General features: G+C 39.6%; 3 protein-coding genes across 7 annotated transcripts in view; 2 read left to right on the top strand and 1 right to left on the bottom strand.

The window, feature by feature from the left end:
- The window catches only part of wnk4a (WNK lysine deficient protein kinase 4a), a 76,905-nt gene extending 64,634 nt beyond the window's left edge, over window positions 1-12,271 (top strand). For both annotated transcript variants that reach the window (XM_049464659.1, XM_049464658.1), the window contains exons 16-21: window positions 2,008-2,906; window positions 3,477-3,576; window positions 5,262-6,009; window positions 7,052-7,257; window positions 7,572-7,678; window positions 7,988-12,271. In XM_049464659.1, coding sequence (XP_049320616.1) covers window positions 2,008-2,906; window positions 3,477-3,576; window positions 5,262-6,009; window positions 7,052-7,257; window positions 7,572-7,678; window positions 7,988-7,990 — 2,063 coding nt within the window. In that variant the 3' untranslated portion in view covers window positions 7,991-12,271. The remainder of the gene's footprint in view (window positions 1-2,007; window positions 2,907-3,476; window positions 3,577-5,261; window positions 6,010-7,051; window positions 7,258-7,571; window positions 7,679-7,987) is intronic.
- LOC103045739 (cytochrome c oxidase assembly factor 3 homolog, mitochondrial) lies at window positions 12,241-15,118 on the bottom strand. The gene is made up of 2 exons (XM_007248680.4): window positions 14,886-15,118; window positions 12,241-12,729 (listed from the first exon to the last, which is right to left on the bottom strand). The coding sequence occupies exons 1-2, from the start codon at window positions 15,085-15,087 to the stop codon at window positions 12,623-12,625; spliced, it is 309 nt and encodes a 102-aa protein (XP_007248742.1). The 5' UTR covers window positions 15,088-15,118; the 3' UTR covers window positions 12,241-12,622.
- Window positions 15,119-15,809: 691 nt separating this feature from the next.
- cntd1 (cyclin N-terminal domain containing 1) lies at window positions 15,810-24,913 on the top strand. 4 transcript variants are annotated; one of them, XR_002649888.2, is made up of 9 exons: window positions 15,810-16,246; window positions 16,937-17,012; window positions 17,550-17,730; window positions 17,937-18,099; window positions 18,182-18,326; window positions 20,096-20,192; window positions 20,383-20,491; window positions 21,113-21,381; window positions 24,406-24,913. XR_002649888.2 is itself a non-coding variant. In XM_007248767.4 (8 exons), exons 1-7 carry the CDS (start codon window positions 16,075-16,077, stop codon window positions 20,482-20,484), a joined length of 936 nt encoding a protein of 311 aa, XP_007248829.3. In that variant the 5' UTR covers window positions 15,810-16,074; the 3' UTR covers window positions 20,485-20,491; window positions 24,406-24,913. The 4 variants fall into 4 exon arrangements, 2 of the variants coding, with proteins under 2 accessions (XP_007248829.3, XP_022524950.2); XR_002649886.2 differs by having other exon boundaries at window positions 21,113-21,385; XM_007248767.4 differs by lacking the exon at window positions 21,113-21,381.

Raw genomic sequence — 24,913 nt, 5'->3', positions numbered from 1 at the left:
TAGAACACTCTGTCCTGTTTGGCTCTCTCACTCTTCTGGAGTGTTTTTTTTCTCCACTGCGTTTCCAGCTCTTCTTCATGCTTCTCCATGGTTCGGTTGGTGTTCCCCCACGTTGCGGAGGCAATTGTCTGGTTTATAACTCAGGATTTGACGGAAGAAGTACAGTTTGGTACCCTCCCAAGGACCACCTTCTATTCTTAGGTTAAATTGAATGTTTAGTGTTGGGTGTTCAGCAGTGTAGGGTTACATTAGGTCTGTCTATTGGTACAAACCTGGAAATATGAAACATAAGGAAACATGATACAGGGATTACGATTCAATATACAGCCATACTGTAAGCATAAAAACATACCACAATACATAGAAATTCTGAGTAAATGAAAATTAGTGGGACTACTACTACCACTGTTCGAATCCCAGATCCTGTTACTGGCCATCAGTAGCCAGAGTCAGAGAGAGCATAGTTGGCCATGCTGTCTCTGGGTGGATGTGTAGATGCCGCTCTCTCACCACATCTCTCTTAGTGTGATGTTGGTAAGCACAGGCGTCTGTTAGCTGATGTGCTGGAGCTGGGGTGCTGCACTTTCCTCTGAACAGGGACTGTGTAGTTGGCCTTTTAAATTGTGGAGAAAATGGGGTAGAATAAAAAAAAAAAAAAAACTTTTTTTGGGGGGAAAATCAATATATTACCAAGCAATATCACAATACTTCACAGATTTTTTCATACACCTCTACCTCAAATCACCAGCTAAATTTCTTAGCTTCAGTAAAGCTCCTCAGCCTGCAGGCTAACCCAGATTCTTTGAGAGCTGTATCAGTGCCATGGAGACCAGGCCCAACATTGAGCAACAGGGCGTTGTGGAATAAAGAGCCCCGTCATTTATCAGCGCTGCTTCACAAAGACAGAGTGACGGCCTTCATTTCAGTCGTGTTGTGACAGAACTCGGTGAGAACTTCGCTGAGGATCAGGTGTGGCCGATTGTTCGGCTTGTTTTGCTGTTCTTATTCAATCCCAACCGTGGAATCTTTTATTCGCCCCATTCCGAAGTCTTCGCATGCTAATTCCCTGCCTTTGTTCACTCCTTTACTGTGACATGAAGTCAATAACACTTCCCCTTCATATCGATATGTAAACATTTCAGCCAAAGAACAGATTTTTCCTGTTTTTCCAGTCTGCTCCCTGCGGATATTTATCTTTCCTTTTTTGGGCAAGCCTGTTTTCTTAATCTGTTTTTGTTCTGAAAGTCATGAAACTCATGAAGTTCTATTATACTGTACCACAGACCCCCACCAAACACACGCACACTTTGAACTGCGTTCAACAATTCCTCATAATTCAGCGTGGGTATGGGTCACATACCCAACCCTGATATAGTGTTTTTTATAATTATATTTTATTTACTATCCAAAGGCATCTGTGTCTTTTGAGCTTAATATAGAATATTGGTGCTGTTAACTTGTAGAAAGTCTTAACAAATATATTTTGATTTTTTTTTTTTTATCACCCTACACTAATTTATTCATACACAATTTTAATGATAGACGATTTTTAAAACACATTTAAGACCAGAAAGTCTTCTCAAAACTCAACAGTGCAACAGTGTCTCAGGTATCAGGCAGTGTATTCTTCTATTCTTCATCATTTGGTGTAATAACTTTTTTTGAGAAGCTGTGAACAATTCTAAGTTTCCTAGATTTTACTTTGTTTATATGTAGTTATGTATATATTTATAGTATATGGTACGTACAGAATGGTATGGCCCATTTTTAATCATTTAAATGTTTATGTGGGTTCTTTACAACCAAACGATTTACATATAGCTGCTTTTTAGCTTAGTTATAAGAGTGTTTTAGCCTTTTTAGACTTCTTTTTAATTTAGTCATAATAAAATGCAGCCAATCAACACAGAGCTAATTTGCTGTTTCTTGAGGTCGCAGTAAAAACGTCATTATTATTATTATTGTAATTAACAACAATTTTTCTTCTTTTTTCTCTCTCTCTTCCAGGAACCTCCCGTCCATTTCAGGGCCACCCGGCTCCGCCCTACCAGTCGGACCCCATGGCGTCCCTCTCTAAGCTTGCCCACCTGCAGCAGTATCCAATGCCCTACGTGGCCACCTCCACCCACATGCCCTTCCAGTACCCGCCCCATCCCGGCTCCCCCCAACCCAGCCATCCCTCACTCTCCCGGGTCCACAGTAACCCCACCTACTCCTTGTCGTCACCACCTTCTTCATGCTCTTCACCGGGCCCCCTCGCTCTAGACCTCCTGAGCCCAACCAGTGACCTCAACAGCCCCTTAACCTCTCCCGTCCTTCAAAACCACACGGCCAACATGTGGCCGCCGCAAACCCCTCCCCTTTTCTCTCTAGCCAATATGCTGTCCATGGCCATGAGCATGGCGCACTCTTTCATCCCTGCCCAGAGTCTACCGTCCCCCCTGGTGCAGCCTCTTCCCTCTATACCCGGCTTTCCTCCTCAGTTTGCCCACCACATCCAACCACAGCCTGGGTATCCATCAGTATACGCGCCGCAGTATGCTCCGCCCATGCAGGCCGAGGGCTTCTACCAGCAGGTTGGTCCTGGGGGTCACCCGGAAGCTCCGAACTGGGAGGCCATGTATGGTTATACACAGAAGACACATTCCAGCATGCACAATCAAGCACCAATGATGCCCACGCACCTTCTGCAGATGTACGCCAACATCCCACAGGAGATGGGAGAGGGCAGACCGCCTGGACATATCGATCATCTCCCAAAAGAGTTCCCCGGCCCTCAAGGGTACACACAGACGTTCCCAATATCTTCACTGGACCAGTCAGGCCTCTATAGATCCTCCTCGTCATCCTCCTCCTCGTCATCATCTGGGTCATTGTCTTCACCCAGAGCGAGTCCAGAGAGCACAGTGAGTCCTGCAGATCTTGGAATTTTGATTAGGATGCATTGTTACACCCCTAGTACACAGAAGACCTTCTTGTCCAGAGTCCTCTTGTCTTATCCACAGTCCTTAATAGGGCTGCAACGATTAATGCTGATTATTTAAATTTTTCTAATCGTTAATTTGTAATAGTACCACATTACACAAAGTTTTGGAGACAGAACCGCAATAAGAGATTGGCAAATGTCTCACTCACACAGTTTACAGTCAACTTAATCTGTTTCCAAAGGTGCCCAAACTCAACAGATTACATATTTATTCACTAAATATCAAACATTCAAACATCCATTGATTATTTTCTCGATTAGTCGATTAGTCAACGCTTATATCTGCCATCTCCTCCATCTCTAAAAACGATATGAGATTTAAAAGGCTGTTTCTATCATTTTTAGAGATGGAGGACATGGCAGAAATAATTGTTAACTAATCGACTAATCGAGAAAATAATCGTCAGATTAGTTGACTACCAAAACAATAATTAGTTGCAGCTCTAGTCCTTAACCCAAGGCTGATGTGTTTGTTCTTCTCTTTTCGAAGGCCTCGTCCTCAAGTCCAAGATCGCTCTCACCCCCGCCAGTGGCTCCAGAGACCAGCAGCACCAGCACACACACGCCCAGAGAATCCCCCGTCAGCGCCGGTAAGCTGGTCCTACACACAGACCTTTCTTCATTGTGTAACGTGTGTTTATTACGCACTGGGTCACGTTAAGCATGAAGTAATGGCTTGCAGGACAAGCCAAGGTCCCTCTTAAGTCTTTAGTCTTTAGTTTTAAGTTTGGACTTGGCTGCAGCTGCTCCCACATCAGTACTGGGAGACATTATCGCCTATTAGCTGTGCCTTCGAAGGTGTTGCATAACCAACATGTCTGGATGTAATGTTCTATGGAAGTCAGTCTCTAGGTGCAAGAGCTGCCCCAACCGCATTAACCCAGCCAAGTACAAAACCCTGTCAACCACGCTTGTTTACTTCCAGCCCGCAGAAGTTATTAAACCAATAAAGCTTGGAAAAAAATGTGACGCCCCTCCTCTCTCTAAATGTAGTCTGAAGTGTACCTTTTTTAGTTTCTCTACTGGCAATATGATGATGCTAATGTAGCTAACAAATAGCAATACAAATGCAAAATGTGGTTGTGTTGTCTTATCTTCTATAGATATTTCTCCAAATTGATATACCCTATCTTTCACACTATAAGGCACATCAGATTATAAGGCACACTATCAATAAATGTCTATTTTCTGGTATATTTTTATACACAAGGCGCACTAGGACATAAGGTGCATTTTAAGTGACATTATAAGGAACTTCTAATTCAGCAGGTCTCGCCATGGGTGGAGGGGGTGTAGCTAACTTTACGTTAAGTAAAGTTAAGCTAAGTGAACAAAACTGTAATAAAAAAGACTTTCTTTTAAAGTCAAACGAAAGCTGGATGTTAATTTACACAGATTTCTCTCCTGAAAACTGTTTATTTGGGTAAGTAAAGAGTTTCCGTTTATATACAGTAAGCTTAGATTCCTGAATTTCTCCAGCACTAAGGCTGGAGCATTAGCGTTAGCAGCTAACTGCCCGACAGAATAGCTACACTGGTGAACCCCTGAGTGTTCCGGTAAGCTAGGGAGATATTAGCTAGTAGTTCGTCCATTGTAGCTTGTTTTAACATGGTAAACACACAGGCTACAGTCCTATATAGAGCGCTGTGGTTAGTGGCTAATGCTAATGCTGCTCCTGCAGTGTTAGCCAGGGTTAGCAGCAGGCTACAGGACGATAATACTCATCTCTAACCGTGGAACTAGCAGCTAATGTCAATGCTACTCCAGCCCCGGTGCTGGAAAACTAAATTGAACTGGTAAAATTCATACGAGCTGCAGTGGAATAAAAGAGGCACTGACAATTTTTGGGAAAATGAAAATAAAATTTTAAGTGAGCCTTATATTGCAAAAAATACGGTAATCTCAGTCTCACTGGCTGTAATAGAGCAGTATTTGAAAGCAAATCAACAACTCACAGTGAGAAATAGCTATGCCAAATAACAGTCTTTAAACATGGTGGAGGTAGTTACACACTTTTAATGGAACCCAAACCCCCAGAACCAAAAACTAAACACTAAACTCATTATGAGGGCAATCTAGGTTAAATACAGCCTACAAACATGGTAAAGGGGGCATTACTCAACCTGTTACTATAGTTGAATTTTACATGGCATGGGATATTTTGCTGCTCTGAATTTTGTAGTAAAAATTACTGTACCAGTGCAAAAACTGAATTGGTTCTTCAGATCAGATCTTCACTGTATTAATGAACTGTAACTTTGTGTTTCTCCTGCAGAACCAAAGTCCACAGTTACAGTCGGACGCTTCCAGGTTTCCCCCTCGAAGGAGTTCCCAACACCAGTGGACATCAGTAAAACTCCACCTGGATCCACACCTACACCTCCCGCCTCACCCGACACTCCATCCACACAAGTGCCCAGCTCTTCTGTTTGCACTTCCCATGAGAACTCTCCACAGATAGAGGGAAGAAGAGCCTCAGCGGGGAGTGAAGTCCCCTGCATAAACTCTGATTTCTCTCAACACCTCCATACAGATGTTCCTCAAGACCCCTCTAGATCCTCAGCTGTAGCTACTGAGCTAAATAACTCCTTAGGTATCTTACCGCCCGTTCCTCCTCATGAAGTTTCCTCCCTCCAGGAATATCCTTCCACTCCGCCTGAGAGCACGACAGCGGTGGAAGCTGAGGAGAAACAGGAGGTGCAGCGTAGTGGTGAAGAGGAGCCGTACGACCTTCACCACCACCATCAGCAGCAGCAGCACCATCAGCAGCAGCAGCAGAAGAAGAGGGCCCGTAAGCTCGACTGTGATCAGTCTGTGATGGGGACGTCGGTGGACAGCGGGCTTTCCGTCGCTCTGGATCCGGAGGGGAGTCTGTGGGACGGGATGATGGGCAGCCCTCCGTATCCCACCCCTCTCAACAACCTGTGGATGAGCTACACCCGCACCTCCTCCTACATGAGCAGCGATGAGTCAGAGAGCGAAGACGAGGAGATGTGGGACGAGCTGCAGGAGCTGAGAGAGAAGTGAGAAGCCTCTGATTGGATGTTTTTTTTTTTTGTTTGGGCTTTCAGTGAACATTAAACACACTCTCTCACCAGCGGTTAAAAAGATCTTAGCACAACTAAAATGCTTTTAAGACACTGTTCTAAATCCAGGTTTTAGTCCGAACATTTAGGAATAAGTAAAATTGGAATATTTGTGGGCGCTGAGTGGTCCAGCGGTCTAAAGCTCTGCCACTATGATTGGGAGATTTCTGGTTCGAATCCCTGTCATGTAGTTAGACATCACCTGCCGGAGCCCCAAGAGAGCACAATTGGTCTTGCTCTCTCTGGGTGAGCAGATGGCGCTCTTTTCCCATCATCATTCCTAGAGTGATGTCAGTTAATCATCACAAGGCATCTGTAAGCTGATGTATCAGAAATGAGTTGCTGCGCTTTTCTCCGAGCGTTAGCGCTGTGATGCTACTCGGTAATGCTGCATCAGCGGCAGTTCAAAAAGGGGCGGAGTCTGACTTCACACAAAAAAATACTTGCCAAAAAAAAATCAAAGATCACTCAATTTCCAGGCAGATCCATGTGAGAAACTTTTTGGATAGTGGTGATCAGGCCCATCAAAATACAAATGTGGGGTATTAATATTTGTTGTTAAATTAAATGTTATTAGGACTCAAATAAAAAAAACCCTCAAATATTCAAATACATATATATTTGTCAAAAAATCATTGTAAAAAAACATCTGCATAATATGCATCTGAATAGTGTTTTGCAGATTGGTCAAAACTTTATTCTTAGGACTACCATATAGCTGTGATATTCTAAATTTCAAAAATTTGTCCAATTGATTAATGTCCAATTAAATCAAAATAATCATGTGCAGCGGTTGGAAAATTGTATTTTTGATTTTTTTTTTTTTGTCTCTGAATCTTTATGTTACATATTTATTATTTGAATATTTAAAAAATGTGTATATATGAAATGTATATAATATGATAGCAAAAATTTTAATAGAATTTCTTGGTCAAGATGACAGCCTAACTAACTGTCTCTCCCTCTCTCTGTCTGTCAGGCACCTGTGTGAGGTGCAGTCTCTGCAGGCGGTGCAGAAGCGGGAGATAGAGGAGCTGTATGAGAGGATGGGGAAAGTTCCTCCTCCCTGCATCGTGTCTCCGGCGGCCATGCTTTCCAGCCGGCAGCGTCGACTCTCTAAAGGGGGGCCTTTCCCTTCCTCTCGCAGGAACAGCCTCCAGAGACTGGACATCCTCCCAGTCACAGGTAGCACCTACAGAACATCATATAAACCATTGGATCTGTGGTAATTACTTCAGGCCTTCAGTTTTACAATTATTAACTTCAGTTTCACTGGCTCTAGGATAAAACCCTCTGGAAGAAACCAAATAAGGGGTTAAGGTGTGAACACTCTGTTAAGGACAAATCTTATGTCTCTCTACAGAAATGATTATACCAAATCCATTACAATGCATCTTATAAGTATTAGGTTAAACTGATTCACTCTAAAACAGTTGAACACTGTTTTTTAATGATGACTGATGATGATTCTTGTTTCTTTTGTCCTGATCGCTCCACAGGGATCATAAGGAAGAACTCTCTGAGTGGAGGAAGCAGCAGCAGCAGCAGCAGTTCACAGGATCGACCCGCCAAAGGGGTGACCTTTGCCCCTGAACTCACCAGAATGGTACGTCTCACTTATCAGTAGTCTGCTGTAGGCAAACGAAAAAAGTTCATATAAATATGAATATATAAATCTTATTTGTTTATAATTTAACTGGAGTTCTAGTGCTAATGTATAAAATGTTCACTGTTATTTGGATTATTTGTGTTGGAGGTATAGACAGGTTCTCAGAGTTCCTGGACTTCATTTATTAATGTATTGGTAACACTATGTTAGGATACTGTTGGACACAGAGTGATGAAACCTCAGTTCAGTGAGATGTTCTGTAGTGTGGAAATCTGAAAACTTTCTTTTTTTTCTCTCTTTTCACAGTAAAACTACACATCCGAGCCTGTTGGCAGAACTAGATTAGACTACCTCATCCAGCAACACGACTGCTGTTCACCCACGCCCCCCAACTCCGCCCCATACCCACCCACCGCCACCGTCCTACTGAAGAAAGAGAACTTTACAGGCAGACAAGGAGACCTTCTCTACTAGCAGAAGAGCGAGAGTCAGACAGTCACGTGGTAACAGTCAACGCCCACCTTCACGACTAATCGCGGAAACATGCTGACTGTGTTGAGTTATATTAAAAACCTGCCTGTGTGTACACGTGCACACGCGCACACACTCACACACTGCTCTAATGGATCTAAACCTGGAAGGAAAATGTGCATACAGTCCAGGTTTGGACACACCTGAAAACATAACATAACTAATTATTTATTTATCAAAACGCATCACATGATTACATGTTTCAGTGGCCTTGATACAGCTTTACACAGCCTTGCCATCCATCACTGGGATACTTTTAATATAAATTCTATTTTATTTCATTTCATAATGTTAGAAGGAAGAACTAGTGAAATATGATCATACTCATGGGATAAAAGGACTTACATAAATATACGTCCATATATAAGCACTTTTATAATAAGCACTATTATTCTATAACTAAGCCTCCTTTTTCACCCTGTTCTTCAATGGTCATCAACTAGGGGTGTAACGATATGTGTATTCTTTACGAATTGTCACGGTACGGTGTCACAGTTCGGTTCACGTAAACGCATGCAGAGTACATGTTACACAGGCGGTCTGTAAGTGACTTTTTGAACCAATGAAAAATTGTGCTGAAATCGTGCCCTGCTATAGGGAATGAATGGTCGCCTGTTGCTTTCCAGTGTAAACGCAGGGTTAGGCGCTCGCTCTCATTTGTGCTGTCTCTCAACCACTCTCTCTCTTGCGCCATCTCTCTCACTCTCGCTCTACTCTGATATATTATAATACAGTGCAGTATTTAATAAAAGAGCTTGAGCCCTGTTACCACATACCATCCCAAAAAACAAAACATGATTATAATGAAGATTCATTCTTATTATGAAGTTAATGAAGGTGAGGCTATACAGAATCTCCAGCCTCTTTATTTTTTCCACCAACTGTACCGAAAACGTCCCAAAATGAGGGGTTTATACTGAAGTGTGAACCGAACTGTGTTTTCTGTATCGTTACACCCCTATCAGCAGCCTACAGGACCACATTCATATTCCAGCAGTGACATCATTCATATTCCAGCAGTGACAGTGAGGCGTTTAAAAACTCCAGCAGCACTGCTGTGTCCGTTTCTCGTATGCAGTGCTCAGTACATACCAAAGTGGTTGAAGGCCTTGTTGAATCCGTGCCTCAGTAGATCAGAGCTGATTTAGCATTATTTGTCATGTCATGATTTCACACATCAGACAATAATGTATTTATGTTTTAAAGATGTCAATCAAACTAGGTGTGACCAAACTTTTGAGTGGTACAGTTTGTCCTGCAGTAATGAAGGCAGGTGCCCTACAGGACACAATAAGTATAATTTGCTGACTGTCCTGATTCCCCTGCTGTGGTGACGGTGCTGTCGCGTTGCCGTTGCTGTGCTGAGCTTAGTGACGCGAGAGCTGCGTGTGAGCTCTCCCTGACAGCTCACCAGTGGCTCATTAGTGTGTTCTTAGCACTTTCGCAAGCAATTTGCCTTCACTTACACACACAAACACACACACATACATATACATACATAAACAGCTGCCAGACCTGCTTATAACAGGCACTCATTTCCTCTTTGAGTGTGTGAACGACACTAGTCCACTTGCCGTGACCTTTTTATTATATATTATAATATTTCTGCTTCTAATATTTCCTTACTCTGCGCTGCAGTGATGATCAGAGCTCAGCTCATACTGTAGCCTTAATGTACAGATTTATTTTATTTCTTTGGGTTTATTTTTTATTTTTATTAATATTAATGTGAACAGAAACTGGAGATAAGGCTCGTTTGTTGGGTCTGGGATGTACATTTATCTTTATCGTCTGTGCAATGTGTAAAATACTCATTCTACACCGCATTATAAAGCAGGTGAACTAATTCTACACATTTTCTTACACTAGAGCTACAGGAGGTGTCCGAAATAACAGAAACACCCCATAAAATACTCATAAAATACACATATATTGGTCACTTTATCACAAACAGCTGCCTTATTATAGGTAAACTTTGTAGGTCTAGAGTTGCTGACTGTAGCCTGAGTAAATCACAGCCCCGGTACCGTATTTATCACTTGAAAGGGACCAACCTAAGACCACCACTGTCCAGAGTCCAATTATTCTCAACACATGTAGTAGTGTTTTATTCTGGTGTTTTCGAACCATGTGCACGCTTGAACGGCCACTTTATTGGAAACGTTTGATGGTGTACGCTTGCTCTTGTGTGTGAAGTTTGAGTATGTAATATGGATATATGAATAAGTGATCTAAACCATATCCATTTGGCTGGAGGTTTGATAGATAATTTATATATATAAACACACTAATGGTCAAAAGTTTTAGAACACCTGCATATTTTTCCCTGTAACCAGTCAGTAACCAGAAATAGTACAAAATCCAGTCTACAAATTTTTTGCCATAAACTGCCAGGGCTTTTAAGAAAAACAAATTAAAAAAAAATTTAAAAGAAAAGATTTTAGTATTGTAAAACAATTGTATATTCAAAAAAAAAAAAGTCATATATTGTTTTAAAACAGAGGGTCTTTATCTCAGCTTTACATTGGAAGAAGGGGCAATCATACACCTGTAGTTTGTCTCTATAGTCCGGATCAGTTGATGAGTTTGTTTACTTGGAGCGTTTTCTCACTCGGTTTGATTTGGTTTCACACAGATATAAACCTAAAAGCACCAAAATGCGCACCAACATACCATGCAAGCACGTTGTCTCCTCTGATTGGTCAGAACTGTCTGGCAAGAAGATAATGTTCCAGTGTGTATATCTGTGCAGTCTGAAGCTGCTTTTAACCACAGTGTTTTCAATGGGCTGTGCAGCAGAGATGTACACATAGTTAACAGAGTTGCCCATCTGACTGCGAGTAGTGAACGCAGCACAGACCGTGCGTGTAAACAGCATGGAGCAGCAGAGCCAGCATGTGTTCCTAGCTGCGGTAATTAGCGTAATCTGGCTAAAATATCAAATTAACCTGTGCCTTATCAGCAGTTTAGCTCAAATAATTTATTAAATAAGGAATATATTTGATAGCTGTGTCAGATCGAAACCAGATCACTTTCTTATCATAAGTGCACCGCACCAGAGTTTATTTGGAACCGCACCAGAGTGCGATTTTTGTTTTCACACCTGTTCAATCAAGTCTCAGTTTCAGCAGCAAAGAGGAAAATTAGAGGTCTGACAGGTGAAGTGCAATAATAATAAAAAAATAAAAATAAATATAGGGGTGTTCTACAACTTTTGATCGGCAGTATATATATATATAAATATCTATACGTGAGTTGAGAATAAAGATCTAGAGTCTAATTACATTGTTTGTTAGCAGTGCTAGTCTAGCATCCATTAATGTATACCAAAGCAGCAGCACATCAGACACTAAACATGCCTCTATGTTAACTATTTGACTTTGTCTGGGATCAGTGGCCAATTATGTTAATTTGATTACCTTACAAATATTAGTAACTTTCATTAGTAAATATCATGGATTTTCCAGATACTTTCCCCACCCTCGCTGTATTTATTTGTGGTTTTTATGGAGCACTTTCTTCAAACATCCTTTCTGTATTACTTTGCTATTAAAAGCCAGCCTTGCCCTGGCGAGGAATGTGTTTAATGTACAGAGCAGGAATATTGAATATTATTTCTTATCTTAACAGTGTACACAGACTCATGTGATGTTTATTTTAAAGGGATATAATGAAAGGAAATGAAAAAAAAAGTGTGGTGGGTTCAGTTTAAGGATAAGGGTGGTTCACGGGGTGTTACTTTTTACTTTTACATTCAATATTTTTGTCCAAAGAATCGAGAATTGTTAATTCATTCATATAAAACTGTGAAACACTTTATCATTGCCTTTGAACATGCACAGTAAATGACTAGAATATAGACGCAGAATATAAATCTATATATTTTAGATGAAACAGAACAATGTGAGTAAGCCATTTTAATGAATGTGATGCTTTGAGTGCTAAGCTGCTATACTGCCACGCCGTGCCTCTTCTATTTTCTTTCTTTTTTTATATATACTTCAGATGAATATGTACCGTGCTCCAAATTGTATTTGTACAATAAACTTAAAAATAACATTTATTTCTCCATTATTCCTTCAACCAACAGATACAGAGAATCACTCACACGTACACACGATTTATTACATTACAATAAAGGCTCGACATAACCCTACAGTCTGAGATAAATCAGGTTCCCTCCTGATGCACAGCCTGTTCGTTTTTCTGTGATTTACTGATGTTTATTCTGGTATAATGCTGCCCTCTAGTGTTTCTCAGGCTCTGTATTATTTTTCCACACGTTTTAAGCGAGACATTGTCCAGGTCAGAGATTCCGGAGCTGGCTGAAGAGAGATCTCCTCCGGCAGGGTTTAATCACCAAGGACCAGCTCTCCTAACAAAGTGTCCTCAGAAACCTTCAGCTGACCTTCAGTTGGCTCCGGTCTTGGGCGCTCGATACCTGGCCGCCTCCTTGGCCTCTCTGTCGATCTCGTCCATGATCACCTCTTGAGACACAGAGTAAAAGGTGTAGCCGTCTGGAGGGAACAGGTGGTTAAGGCAAACAAATGGGTGTGAAAAATGTGTGAAGAAACTAGTTCGGGTGGACAATGTGGGGAAAGATGGACTACGATAGACAATAGAAGACACTTGTTACAATATTTAATTTATCTGAGGTGGGAGCAGAACAACAGTACCGTATTTCTTTATAAATCATGTATATAAAAACATAAAAACCATGAGAGAAGTTACATAAAGTGATTGTAACAGGCTTTTTGTAAAAATACTAAATACAACTGATCTTTGCTGCACTAAACCCTGTTAAACAGAACTAATTCTGCTCTTGTATTATTTTATAAAAACAATAAAGTGCATCATATTATAGCTATAGCTCCCTTTAATCCAGTGAGCTCTGTGTATCAGAGCCTTTGTGCTCACTGGGGGTTCTGTATTGTATATTAATTTTCTGCCTGATAATCTATCCTGCAATCACAATTCTGTAAAGCTGCTTTGTGACAACATCAGTTGTAAAAAGCGATATACAAAATAATATAAAAACTTGATACCATAGCAACCACTAATCAACTACATACAAGTAATCTGTGACCCCACAGCAACAACAATATCAATCTGCTGAAGCACAAGCAACCACTTTTTAAAGGTTTTACTGTAAGGACCATGCAGCAATACCTGAGCAACCAGTTCAGGTAATGCACTTGTAGGCCCGTCATGACAGTTACATTACTGACTTTGTACAATTGTACAATAAAATGACCTCAATCATTTTTGATGATCTAAATATTTTCCTTTTTGTTTGTTTACATAAGAATGAACAATTAATCTAATATAGTATCTAGCTGTGCACTAATAACAGTGTCTTCATATTAACTGAGTGGACAGAGACAGATGAAGACACAAAACCTATACAGTATCCAGAAAATGTAAAAAGCTATCACGACATGCCTATGCACTTGTTAGTCCTAAAACTGTCATCATCCCTCTTCATAAGCACAGTATTCTGAGTTTACCTATCATGATACCATACCACACAGTACTATTCCTTCATATTACCCACCCCTATGGGTACATGTAAAACTGCTGAGTCACAATGACAGTTAAACTACATCGGATTGAATGTGTTCCTGTTATTTCTCACTCAGTAATGCTTTACTCATGAGAGGCTGAGAGCTGCTGTAATATTACATATCAGTCACAGTTACAGTACCAGTCAAAAATTTGGAGACAGCTTAAATTGAGTGTTTTTCTTCATTTTAAAATGTTCTAAATTGTAGAGTAATACTAAAAAGTCATCCAAACTATAAAGTAAAACGGAGCATGAAATTATTTAGTAAACATTGTATACAACTGTTAAACAAACCAGAATATGTTTCACATTTCCAATTCAGTCAGCTTTATGAGGTAGAAGCACCTGTTTAATTACTTGAATTTCTTGCCTCTTAATAAAGTGTTTGAGAGCATCAGTTGTAAAGTAGTGAAGAGGTAGAGTTACAGGTATACAGTGAATAGTGAATATTTGTGTAATGTTCTAATCCAGATTATAAGAAGCAAGAAATACTTAACTAAGTAAGGACAATAAAAATACTAAATACGTGAAGGACAGTCAATCAGAAACATTTCAAGAACTTCGTATCCTCAAGTGCAGTTGCTGCAAAGACCATCAAAAACATGAGCTTATAATGATGAAACTGGCACTCATCAGGACCGCCTCAGGAAAGTAAGAGCAAGAGTTTCCTCTGTTGTACAGGATAAGTTCATCAGAGTTACCAGCCTCAGAAACCACATGTTATCAGAACCTAGATAAGTGTATCTAAATGCTTTACAGTACTTTAGAGTATTTTGGTTTGTTTGACAGTTTTAAGTTACTACATAATTCCTTATGTGTTCCTTCATAGTTTGAATCGCTTTAGTATTCATTTTCTATGTAGAGAAAAATAAAAGCATTGAATTAGAAGGTGTGTCCAAACTTTTGACTGATTGGATAAGCCAGATAAGTGGGTAGTGGTGGGTGATTGGATATGACAGCACAACGATTATGATACAGCTGGACATTTGTGTAAAAGCCTGACCTGACTGCTGTGTTATTTAAGGTGGGATCATTATTTAAGGTGGAATTGATTAAATCCCCCCTGCTGGAGCTGTAAACCCCGATAACCTTGGCTCTGCTGGAGGATACATATACCCATCACCGCCGCTCCGATAGCCAGCCCGGTCAGAAGGTTCCGGCCGCGGAGCTTCTGGCTCCTCTTCCTCCACTGCTCCATTTCCACCTGCCGGATGAACTGCATCTGCTCGCGGGTCAGGCTCTCCTTGGTGGGGTCTATTCTCTTAGCGAACTCTTCCCCGCTCGCCGCCGCTTTCCCCTGCCTGTCCGCCATGCTGCCAGTGCGTGAATATAACAGGAAGCGGTGTTGCGTCTGGCCCTGTCTCAAATCGCGCCCTCGTTCCCTATTTAGTGCAATAACGTTCCCCACTTAATGCACTAACGTTTTTCCAGTGTTTTAATTTAACGTCACACATTCAATGTATTAGATTGTTATGAAGTTATGTTTTAAAAAAGGGAATACCTGATAAATAAATAAAATATCTATCGTTTACGATTAAGCTAATGTATATATTAATATTTATATTACTTCATTTTTATTTAGTTTTTTGCTTGTATATTTGTATTATTTAACAATTATTGTTATTTTTTGTTTTATGTGTTTAATAAGTATTGTTTGTTACTTTTATTTAGTACATTAGTATGCTGATGTATATAATAGCATTTTATGTTTTCTAATTTTAATTTCTGTTTGTTTTTTTCTAATTATTATTATTATTATTATTTTAATTGATAATTATAATTTGTTAGGTTTATGTAGTGCTTTTATTGTTTTATGATTTTAGTTTAAAGCTTAATTTACGTTTCCTAGTTTTAAAACCTCTGACCTCTCAGACATATTGATTTAAAATGGTATTTCCCTTCTTGTTTGACCTTTTTCGACTTTCTATATTAGATACACGAAATTTTTTTCTGTTTTCCACTTGATTACCTATTTTATTTTTGTATATAGTGAATAAATATCATTTTTATTTTATATTTCAGTCTCTATGGTATATTCTAAAAGCAATGCCATGGACGGTACACTTACCGAATCAGCAGTTAGTGACTTAAACATTAAATAACGTGTGAATTTGGGACACAGCCTGAGGTTGTGAGGTTGTTAGTTCTGGCTGCGCAGGCGCAGTCGGTGGACGGTCAGTAGTAAGGTGCGGATGTAAACGGCGATGCCGCCATCTAGTGTTTAATTTCGGTAAAACACGTCGCAGATTTGAGGTAATTTCTGTTAATCTGTTTAAACCACTTTTCTGAGCCAAAAACTATGGCAAAAAGACCCAGAGCGTTTTCATCCAGCGGTCAGGAGAGCCCGAGGTTCGGCGAGGCCTCGCCGGAGGTTCTGTCAGACTTTCTGTCCGACCTGAACAACTCCAACAAATCCCGCCTGCAGAACATCTCCAGCCTCTGCGGGAACTTTAAACAGGGGAAGGTAGTGGGTGAGTCACTTTAACTAATAACTCCGATTTAAGCCTCATTTTTCTGTATGTTTTCTGTAGTCTTTTAACCAACCTAGTTAACGCTAACCTACAGTGAGTGTAAGTTAGCTAATATAGCTAACTGTAGGGCTGGGCAATTTAACTATAACTAGAAAACTCATATCTCCATATGTTTAATTTTAATCATACAGTAGTGAAGTAAAAATAATACTCTAGTAGATACAGATACAGCATTTTAGTACTTAAGTACATTATTGAAGTAAAAAGAATATTCCAGTAGATACAGATACAGTATTTTAGTACTTAAGTACAGTAGTGTAGTAAAGATAATACTCCAGTAGATACAGATACAGCATTTTAGTACTTAAGTACAGTATTGAAGTAAATATAATACTCCAGTAGATACAGATACAGCATTTTAGTACTTAAGTACAGTATTGAAGTAAAGATAATACTCCAGTAGATACAGATACAGCATTTTAGTACTTAAGTACAGTAATGAAGTAAAAATAATACTCGAGTAGATACAGCTACAGCATTCATTTTAGTGTATTAGTAAAGTAGTGAGGTAGTTCTTTTTCATTTTTATATGTCTCTGACATAATTTATTTAGGTTCAGTAAAAATAAAGTAATATCTGAACATATGTTTCTACTTATTCTGTTCCTGTTATTGTCTTTTGTCCTTACAGAACACGCATTTCTCATCTGTGAGGAGCTGGGACTGGACGCTTCTGTTGGTTATCACGCTGTTGAAATACTGGACAGGCAATTCACTGAGCTTACTAAAAAAAGAGAACTTTTTAATCTGAAAATTTCTTTCTTTTCATTGTAAAGCAGCGAACCAAAACTTCAGACCTTAGCCATTAAACATCTGGGAACATATTTATTATATTAAATATTTTGTATAAATGTAAACTTGGGTGATAAAAGCACAAAGCAGAAGTATGATAAAACACTCCTCAAATATAACCAAGAGGTATGTTAGTCTGTGATTGGTCAGGGTTCTGCTGCCATCAGCATGACCCATTAAATATTATATATAATATATTATTTGATTTATTAGACTTAGGGAAGATATGCTTAAGAAACACTTTGTATATTTACACAGGGACACCAGAGAAGCCAAATTAACCTAATTAGAAAGAAAACTCAGATTTACCTTCTCAGGGGTTTTCATTTTTGCAGTTTTAAAAAAAATCAGTGTTGAAATTCAATTTCAGCATTTTTTCAGCAGTTTTCAGCTTTATTTTTATGATTACTAAAAGCAGTGTGACCTGATCATGTCTGATTTTCTTATCTCAGGTTTATGGTGCAGCATATTGAGAATTTTATTATTAGCCAGAGAAGTGAAGCTGGTGAAGGCCCCTCCTGCAGAGCCAAAAAACACAATGAAGATCTGATCTATCAGAGTCTCCGTGGGAAATTCCAGATCTTTCTCCTATCAAGCGTGCAGATAGCCAGCAAACTGGCCTTACATTCCAGTGTGAGTTTTGATTTTAACAATAATTGTAATTTTTTTAAACAGATGACACAGACACAAAAAGGCAGAAGTATAAATGCTCACAACAGTGTAGGTCACTTGTGCAGGCTGCGCTGTAGACACGGCATTGACTCAACCCAAAAGTATAATTTAATAATTAGTTGCTACATTATTTAAAAGTTGCTAATTTCATTTTTTCTCTAATTCAGGCCGTTCACAACGACTCTGCTTCGAGATACCTGCAGTCACTGGGCAGCAGCTGTCCCGAAGAAAAGCTTCTGGAGACAGAACTTCTCATCCTGAAAACTCTGGACTTCCAGCTGAACATGCCGAACCCTCTGCTGTATGTAGAGACTCTTCTGGAAGTTCTGGGTAGGTTGTTCAAAGCTGCTCAGCTATTCGGACTAATTTTTAGTAATATTAAAGTATTTGGCTTTGTGTTTCTGCACTACAGCCCACAATGTGCCAACTATGCCTGTTGCACAGCTGCATCACCTGTGCAGGTATGTGCTTCAGTTTATCTACCTGAAGAGAGGACCAGTCTATCAGTCCCTTCTTGTGGCTGCTACAGGATGTCTCAACCCTTCTCCAGAACAAAGGTAGCGACAATGCACCGTGTTTAATTTTACTTTCAAACTGAAAGAACAAAAAACATTTAATTTTACTTTCTGAGGTTAGAAAAGTGCACCCATACACACACATACAGCTTTGTAAAATTTCTTTGATTTTACCAAATTGAAAACCTCTGGAATATAATCAAGAGGAAGATGGATAATCACAAGCCATCAAACCAAACTGAACTGCTTGAATTTTTGCACCAGGATTAAAGGCATAAAGTTATCCAAAAGCAGTGTGTAAGACTGGTGGAGGAAAACATGCCAGGAAAGAGTTATTAGTTATTCCACCAAATATTGATTTCTGAAATCTTAAAACTTTATGAATATGAACTTGTTTTCTTTGCATTATTTGAGGTCTGAAAGCTCTGCACCTTTTTTTATTTCAGCCATTTCTTATTTTATGCAAATAAATGCTCTAAATCAGTGGTTCCCAACCTTTTTCTTCAGGGACCCATATTTTTACCATTGTAAGCTTTGGTGACCCAACGTAACCCCATCCCCCCCCCCCCCTAATGTAAAAGATGTAAGAGGTTAGAAATGACAAATAAAAACTGACATTTACTATAGATGAATAAAATAAACACGTAAAAAAGGAAAAATTGATACATAAAACATAAGGAATTTTTATCTTATGAAGAAAAAAAATTAGATCAATAAAATAATACAACTATTTAAAATGAATAAAAAATAATTTATATAAAATAAAAACAAACAAACAAAAAAAAAGAATAATATCAGTTTCAGTTTCAGTTTCAAATCAGTAAAACAGCTCACCAAAACCTCAACCTGTCCAAATATTGGACAATAATTGATTAACTTTACAGGCCCTCACTCATTTTCATTTATTTAACTAAACTGAGTTTTATATTCTTATATTATTATATTATTATATTCAGCCTCGCGCTGAATTCAGCTCCGCGCTGCCGGAGAGAGCGCCCGCGCGCGCGCCAGAGAGAGAGAGAGAGAGACAGAGAGAGCGCAGCGCAGCGCGGCGAATTTTGCTTACCCTAGACTATATATAGTATTAAAATTAAACCCCTTAAAATCAAGAGGGCTTCGCGACCCATCGTGGATCTTTGGCGACCCATAGATTGGGTCGCGACCCATAGGTTGGGAACCACTGCTCTAAATGACAAAATTGTATTTGAAATTTGGGAGAAATGTTGTTTGTAGTTTGTAGAATAAAACAACAATGTTTATTTTACTCAAACATAAACCGATAAATAGCAAAATTAGAGAAACTGATTCAGTAGCTGAAGTGGTCTCTTGTTATTTTCCAGAGCTGTATTTTTTAACAAGTTTTAGAACACCCTTATTTTTAGTAGCAGTAGCAGTATTATTCTCTTATCTTAGCATTGACTTTATTACTGCACTTCTTTACCCATCAGACCTCCAATTCTTCTCTTCACTGCTGAAACTGAAACTTAGTCCAATGTTAAGCTTTTGAAGGTGTAGAAAACAGTGCTATCTGCTTTTACTTTTACTCATGCCACTGAAATGGCATTTACAGAAATTTACAGAAATTCTTCTGTAAATGTGTGGTTTTGGAGATGTGTGTTTTTTCCAGACATGCTAAGAGTTATAAGATTGCAGTGTGTAAACTCATTATTAGGTGTTACCTCAGGGAATGGTTTATGAATGCCCACATCTGTATAAGTTGTGAGGTATTATCTTGAGTGTGAGCCAGTAAGGCATTTAGCATTCCATAATATTATTACATGTGTGTGTGTGTGTGTGTTTGTGTGTGACAGGGAAAAGTTTGTGTCAGTGACTGAGGACTGCATGCTGTTGGGGGTTGGAGTGATCACTGTATCTGCATACATCTACCAGACGTCTGTTTGGGAGAAGGTACTTCAGTACTGCACTGCTGAAATCAGACTGTAGTAGATTCAAATTAACTTCAGTGTAAAACTACTGTAGTGTATCATGTCCTGTGGGAGACTGGGAGTGTCTAAAAGTAAATTTTTTTGCTGAATCATTTTATATAAACTACAAAATAACTATGTAACCATCATATAAATCTTGGTTTATGTTGCAGGTGGTGGAGGAGCTCACTCTGATCACTGGCATCTCAGCAAGGAGCATCATAGACTTTGCTCATGTTACTCTGATGCACATCACCAAGAACAGAGCGCCATAACTGCTGGGTAACCTTTTATGTTCAGCAGAACTGCAGCAGAAAGTCTTAAGTCTTAAGTCTCAAGTGAGACTGAGGGAAAAACTATGGAAAGCTGTTCAGAATAAATATAATTTAATACTTATTCTTATATTAATTTAATTTCACATATCATATGTTTGTCTGTTCTGCTAGTGGTCAGTGGTAAACAGTGTTGTCATGGTTGTGTCCTTTCAGCCTGACCTCCTGACTTGCACTCTCTGAGCCCAACCAAAAGCCTGAGAGAAAGGGGAAACCTTGAATATATAAAGTATAAAGAGATTTGCGAAAAATGTATAGGTTCTGTTCTTTAAACATACTTTTGTTTTTGCAAATTAACTCAAGTGGCAATAGTAGTACAACCAAATTAAAAATTGCTTAGATTTTTCAAAATTCTTCATAAAATTAGATTTTTAAAATGCGAAATAAGTTGTTTGTTATAGGTTTTGTGTGAAACAATCTGTTTTAGAGGACACAGGGTTAAAGGGCCCTTAAAGGGTAAATATAATGCAAAACTCACTTTTTTGTGTGCATTTGTATTCTCACCTGGGTCTCAACTGTCCCTATAAACACTCCAAACACCAAAAAAATCTATCTGTTTTCTTTAAATCAGCTGAAAGAGTTTGCTGTCTGTAATCATATGGATGCTCTCTTATTCTGACGTCACAACAAGCAAACCTGCATTGAACCACCCTGGCACCACCCCTCACCCATCAACCCTCACCAGAGCCCCACCCACTAGATCAGTTGATGAAACACCAATTTGATCATTTTGTTTGAGACCCTCACACAGAGCATTACACAGCAGGATTAGCCAGCAGACTTCGTCTGAGTGAGGGATCTGTATCTACTATTCGTGGCAAGTCAGAAGATAAAGGAGATGTAAGTAAGTACTATCGTATTTAAGCATTAAGTAGCTTGTTAGTGTTTTGCCATTTAGCACAGGTCAACAATAACGTGTGGTAAACACTCAGCATGTGCATGGCGTGTCTAGCAAGAGCTTAATTGTTGTTTAATACTTAATTTTAATTGATATCAAATCAGAATTTCTTGTATGGAACAGGCACTGAAATTACTGGGACACTGCTGCAGCAACTCCTGTAGTAGGGTGAAAAATATTTAACCACAATATGTAAAGACATTTTTCTTATACACTACATGAATTGCATTTTCTTTTCAAAGAAGACAGAATGCATCCATAGAAAGAGATTTTAAACACTGCTATCTAAATTAACTATCCTATATATATTTGCACAGTACGTGTTACACTTTTTGCAGTGAAGCATGCAGACTGCAAAGCCTAATAGCTGTTTTGAATTAAATAAATTAGTGAATTAAGTTGAGTATGTTTACTTATTGTTTAGTGCTCAGATACCTTAAAGCGACTAAGTAGTGACAAGTGCTGTAATGTGAGCATGCTCAGTAGCAGTGTTCTCCTGCTCCAGATAGGACATGTGGCCATATTGTGGAGCTGGAAAAGGACAGAAAAGACCACAATGATCATTTCATAAAGTTTAATTTTGTAAACTGAGTTTTTTTAGTTAAATATATTTTGTTATTATATGTTTTGGCAGAGGAACATTGATGAGTAAAACTCTTTGCTGCGTGCGCCTTTATGCTGGTTAAACTGGTTAAAAATTATCAGGGAGATTTTGATGAATGAGGCCCATTATTTCCAAGTATGTGCCGCCAGAATGTGTCCCACTTTCAAGTGTCCTTAAAGTGACTTAGTTCCTCCCCACAGACAGGCTTTCCCACTGACCTGACTTCATTCTGGTCTGGATCCAGAGCTTCAGGCAGTGGTTGTGGATGTACCGTAGACGAGTAGAAAATTAGCATGTTGAGAGGAAAGGGTTTTTCAGGGATATGGTCAGTTTTTAGACTCAGTATGAGGCAGGCCTGCTTTGAGCTGAAACTCACTCTCTGTGTGCATGTGTGCTATGAGTACAAGGCTCTTATCATTCTCATCACACCACATCGTCAGACTGAGGACTGGTACTGGGCCTGTTCTGAGGTCTTTGAGGCCTTCAGCTCTGGCGGCTGGCTTTGTGCTCCAGTGGCAGAGTCTGGCAGCTTCTTTTAGCACTGTGTAGTGCATCCTGCCGGCTGAGCTGGACAGACGGAGGTGAAGTCTGCAGGTGGCAGAATCAAAAGTGGTGGGAAAACATATCCTGCGCTGTAACTGAAATAAAAATGAGCTGAAAAAAGGCTGAATCCAGAACCTTTACAGAGGCTGGTTTTGACATTCCCCGTGGTGTGTCATGGGAATGTGTTTTTAGCTTGTTTTGCTTGAGGGTGCAGACAGTCTTTGTGTCTGTCTCTTCATCTCAGAATCTTTCTTCTGCAGTGTGTTACATACAACTGAGTAGTGCAGGCCAAAATGACTAAAATCTTTTCTCAATATGCTTAATAGAATATACAATATGAATCTATATTTTGTATATATTTATATTTTTTCATATTTATTTTTTATAATAAACATAAGATTCCTGGTGGTATTTCACTGACTTAACACACTGTATTGATGCTTTGGTCACGTGACACATTTTGGCGTTCTGGCTCACCTGACTGTTGAGATTGCTATTTCCTGTGTGACTTTGTATAAATACCCCTAATCCGTAGCTCTTCTACTCCGCGTTTCTTTAGGTGTTTTCCTACTTTTTCTGAAACACGATATGTTTTTGCATTTTGACGACTCTTTAGCCTAGCCCTCTTGTAGTATTGTTGTGGATATCCCTTGTATGACCTCCTTGCCTCATTCATGTGAAGTGGCCTCTATTTAGGCTGGCTAGGTAAATAAAAATGTATCTTACAGCCCTATTAATGTTATCATAACATGTATTTTTCTGATAAGCACATCTTAGCAGCTGTATTACTTGTATCACTTGCAGCAACAGAGTAAGCTCTTCACACTGCAGACTGTGCTCACCTGACATAATGAGGCTGCAGGTAGAGAAAGATAGTGTGAGGCAGAGTGAGGTACAGCACAGTGGCTTAGTGGTTAGATTGTTTGCCTCACTATCTGGGTGTGTTTCCTCCTGCAATCCAAAAAATTCTGATAAATTCATCAAGTAAATTGGACACTTTTAATTGCCCAGAATATTAATGCCCAGGTATGGACTGCCACTATGTCCTGGGTGAATAACTCAACAACCTGGACGGTTGTTTCAGGTTGAGAGTATGCTGTACGCGATTGGCCTTCTCACTGGCATGTGGTAGCTGGATGAGTGCTAGGTGTAAATGATTGTGTGTAGATTATGTGTAATAGTAACGTAAGTTTCAAGGTAGAGCAAGGTAAAATTGAGGTAAAGTGAACAATGAACACACACACCAAACTACTTCTTCTTAGCTTGGGGAAAAAAAGGTGTGCAGCCAAGCCAACAGCTAAAAATCCTTTGAGGAGTTTAAACGAATTTTATTGTTTTTCACATCAATATCAGAATATCTCGCAGCGTTATCGCACATCAGACTTTTTGGTCCATATCGTGCACCCCCTGTGAGCACTAATGTGTCCATTGGAATCCCACGGTACCCAAAACAAACCATATCAAGAAGCTCCATCACTTCCATGCAGTCGCCATGGCAACCTGGGCCTTTCAGTCGTCGCAGGGGAATTCCGGTTTTGCACGGCTCACTTGCCAAGTAAGCAAGTCAGCTCTTCGGGGGCCTGCCTTTTGCCTCTCCTTAGCAACCGGTTGCTAGGTTGCAACTGCTGCCATGTTAATGTGATGTGGAGGGTTCAGGGGTGTTTAGCCTGGTCCAAGGTTTTTAGCATCAGGAACTGGGGGAACCGCCCCCTCACTTAACGTCCCCTCCTTAATTACGCAAGTTTTACAGGCAGAGTCTGTGTGTGAACGCCCCCCTGATTTCTGCTTTTCTGTTTTTTTTCGTTTGTTTTTTTCACAGGGACGTAAATAAAAGTGGAATCGACGTTCCAGCCTCCCACTGAGAAACAGCGATGTGCTCAGATATTGCAGTTTGTTCCATGGCAACAATAGCAGGAGGACAGCTCCGGTGGTTTGCAGCTCTCAGTGATGTCCTGCTCTGATATGGACCGTCTTCAGTTATCATATGGACGCTCTGCGGCCTGGAGGAGGAGGACAATGTACAGTAAATGACTTGGGCTGGAGTAAAGGCATAGTCACAACCTACCCGAGTGGCCAGATGTTTAGTCTGTGAACGAGGTTTCATGAGCTACTCACTCTTAATTGATCTCTACATGCTCCGCCCATAAATTTGTTCTTATATAGGTTTTAGTTTATATTGCTGCTGATTTATAGAAGGTTTATAGAATGGTGGTAAAAATCCCATTTAATCAGGGCGGGCTGTTTTTAATGTATAAATGGGACTAAGCTCATCCTTTCTCTTTTATTTGACTTTTTTAAAGTTAATAAATGACTGGATTATTTTATTA

The sequence above is a fragment of the Astyanax mexicanus genome, chromosome 15 (assembly GCF_023375975.1).
Source record: "Astyanax mexicanus isolate ESR-SI-001 chromosome 15, AstMex3_surface, whole genome shotgun sequence".
In the NCBI taxonomy this organism is placed as follows: Eukaryota; Metazoa; Chordata; class Actinopteri; order Characiformes; family Acestrorhamphidae; genus Astyanax; species Astyanax mexicanus.
Note: the sequence above shows the minus strand (reverse complement) of the source record. Positions and strands in the feature narration are given on the sequence as shown.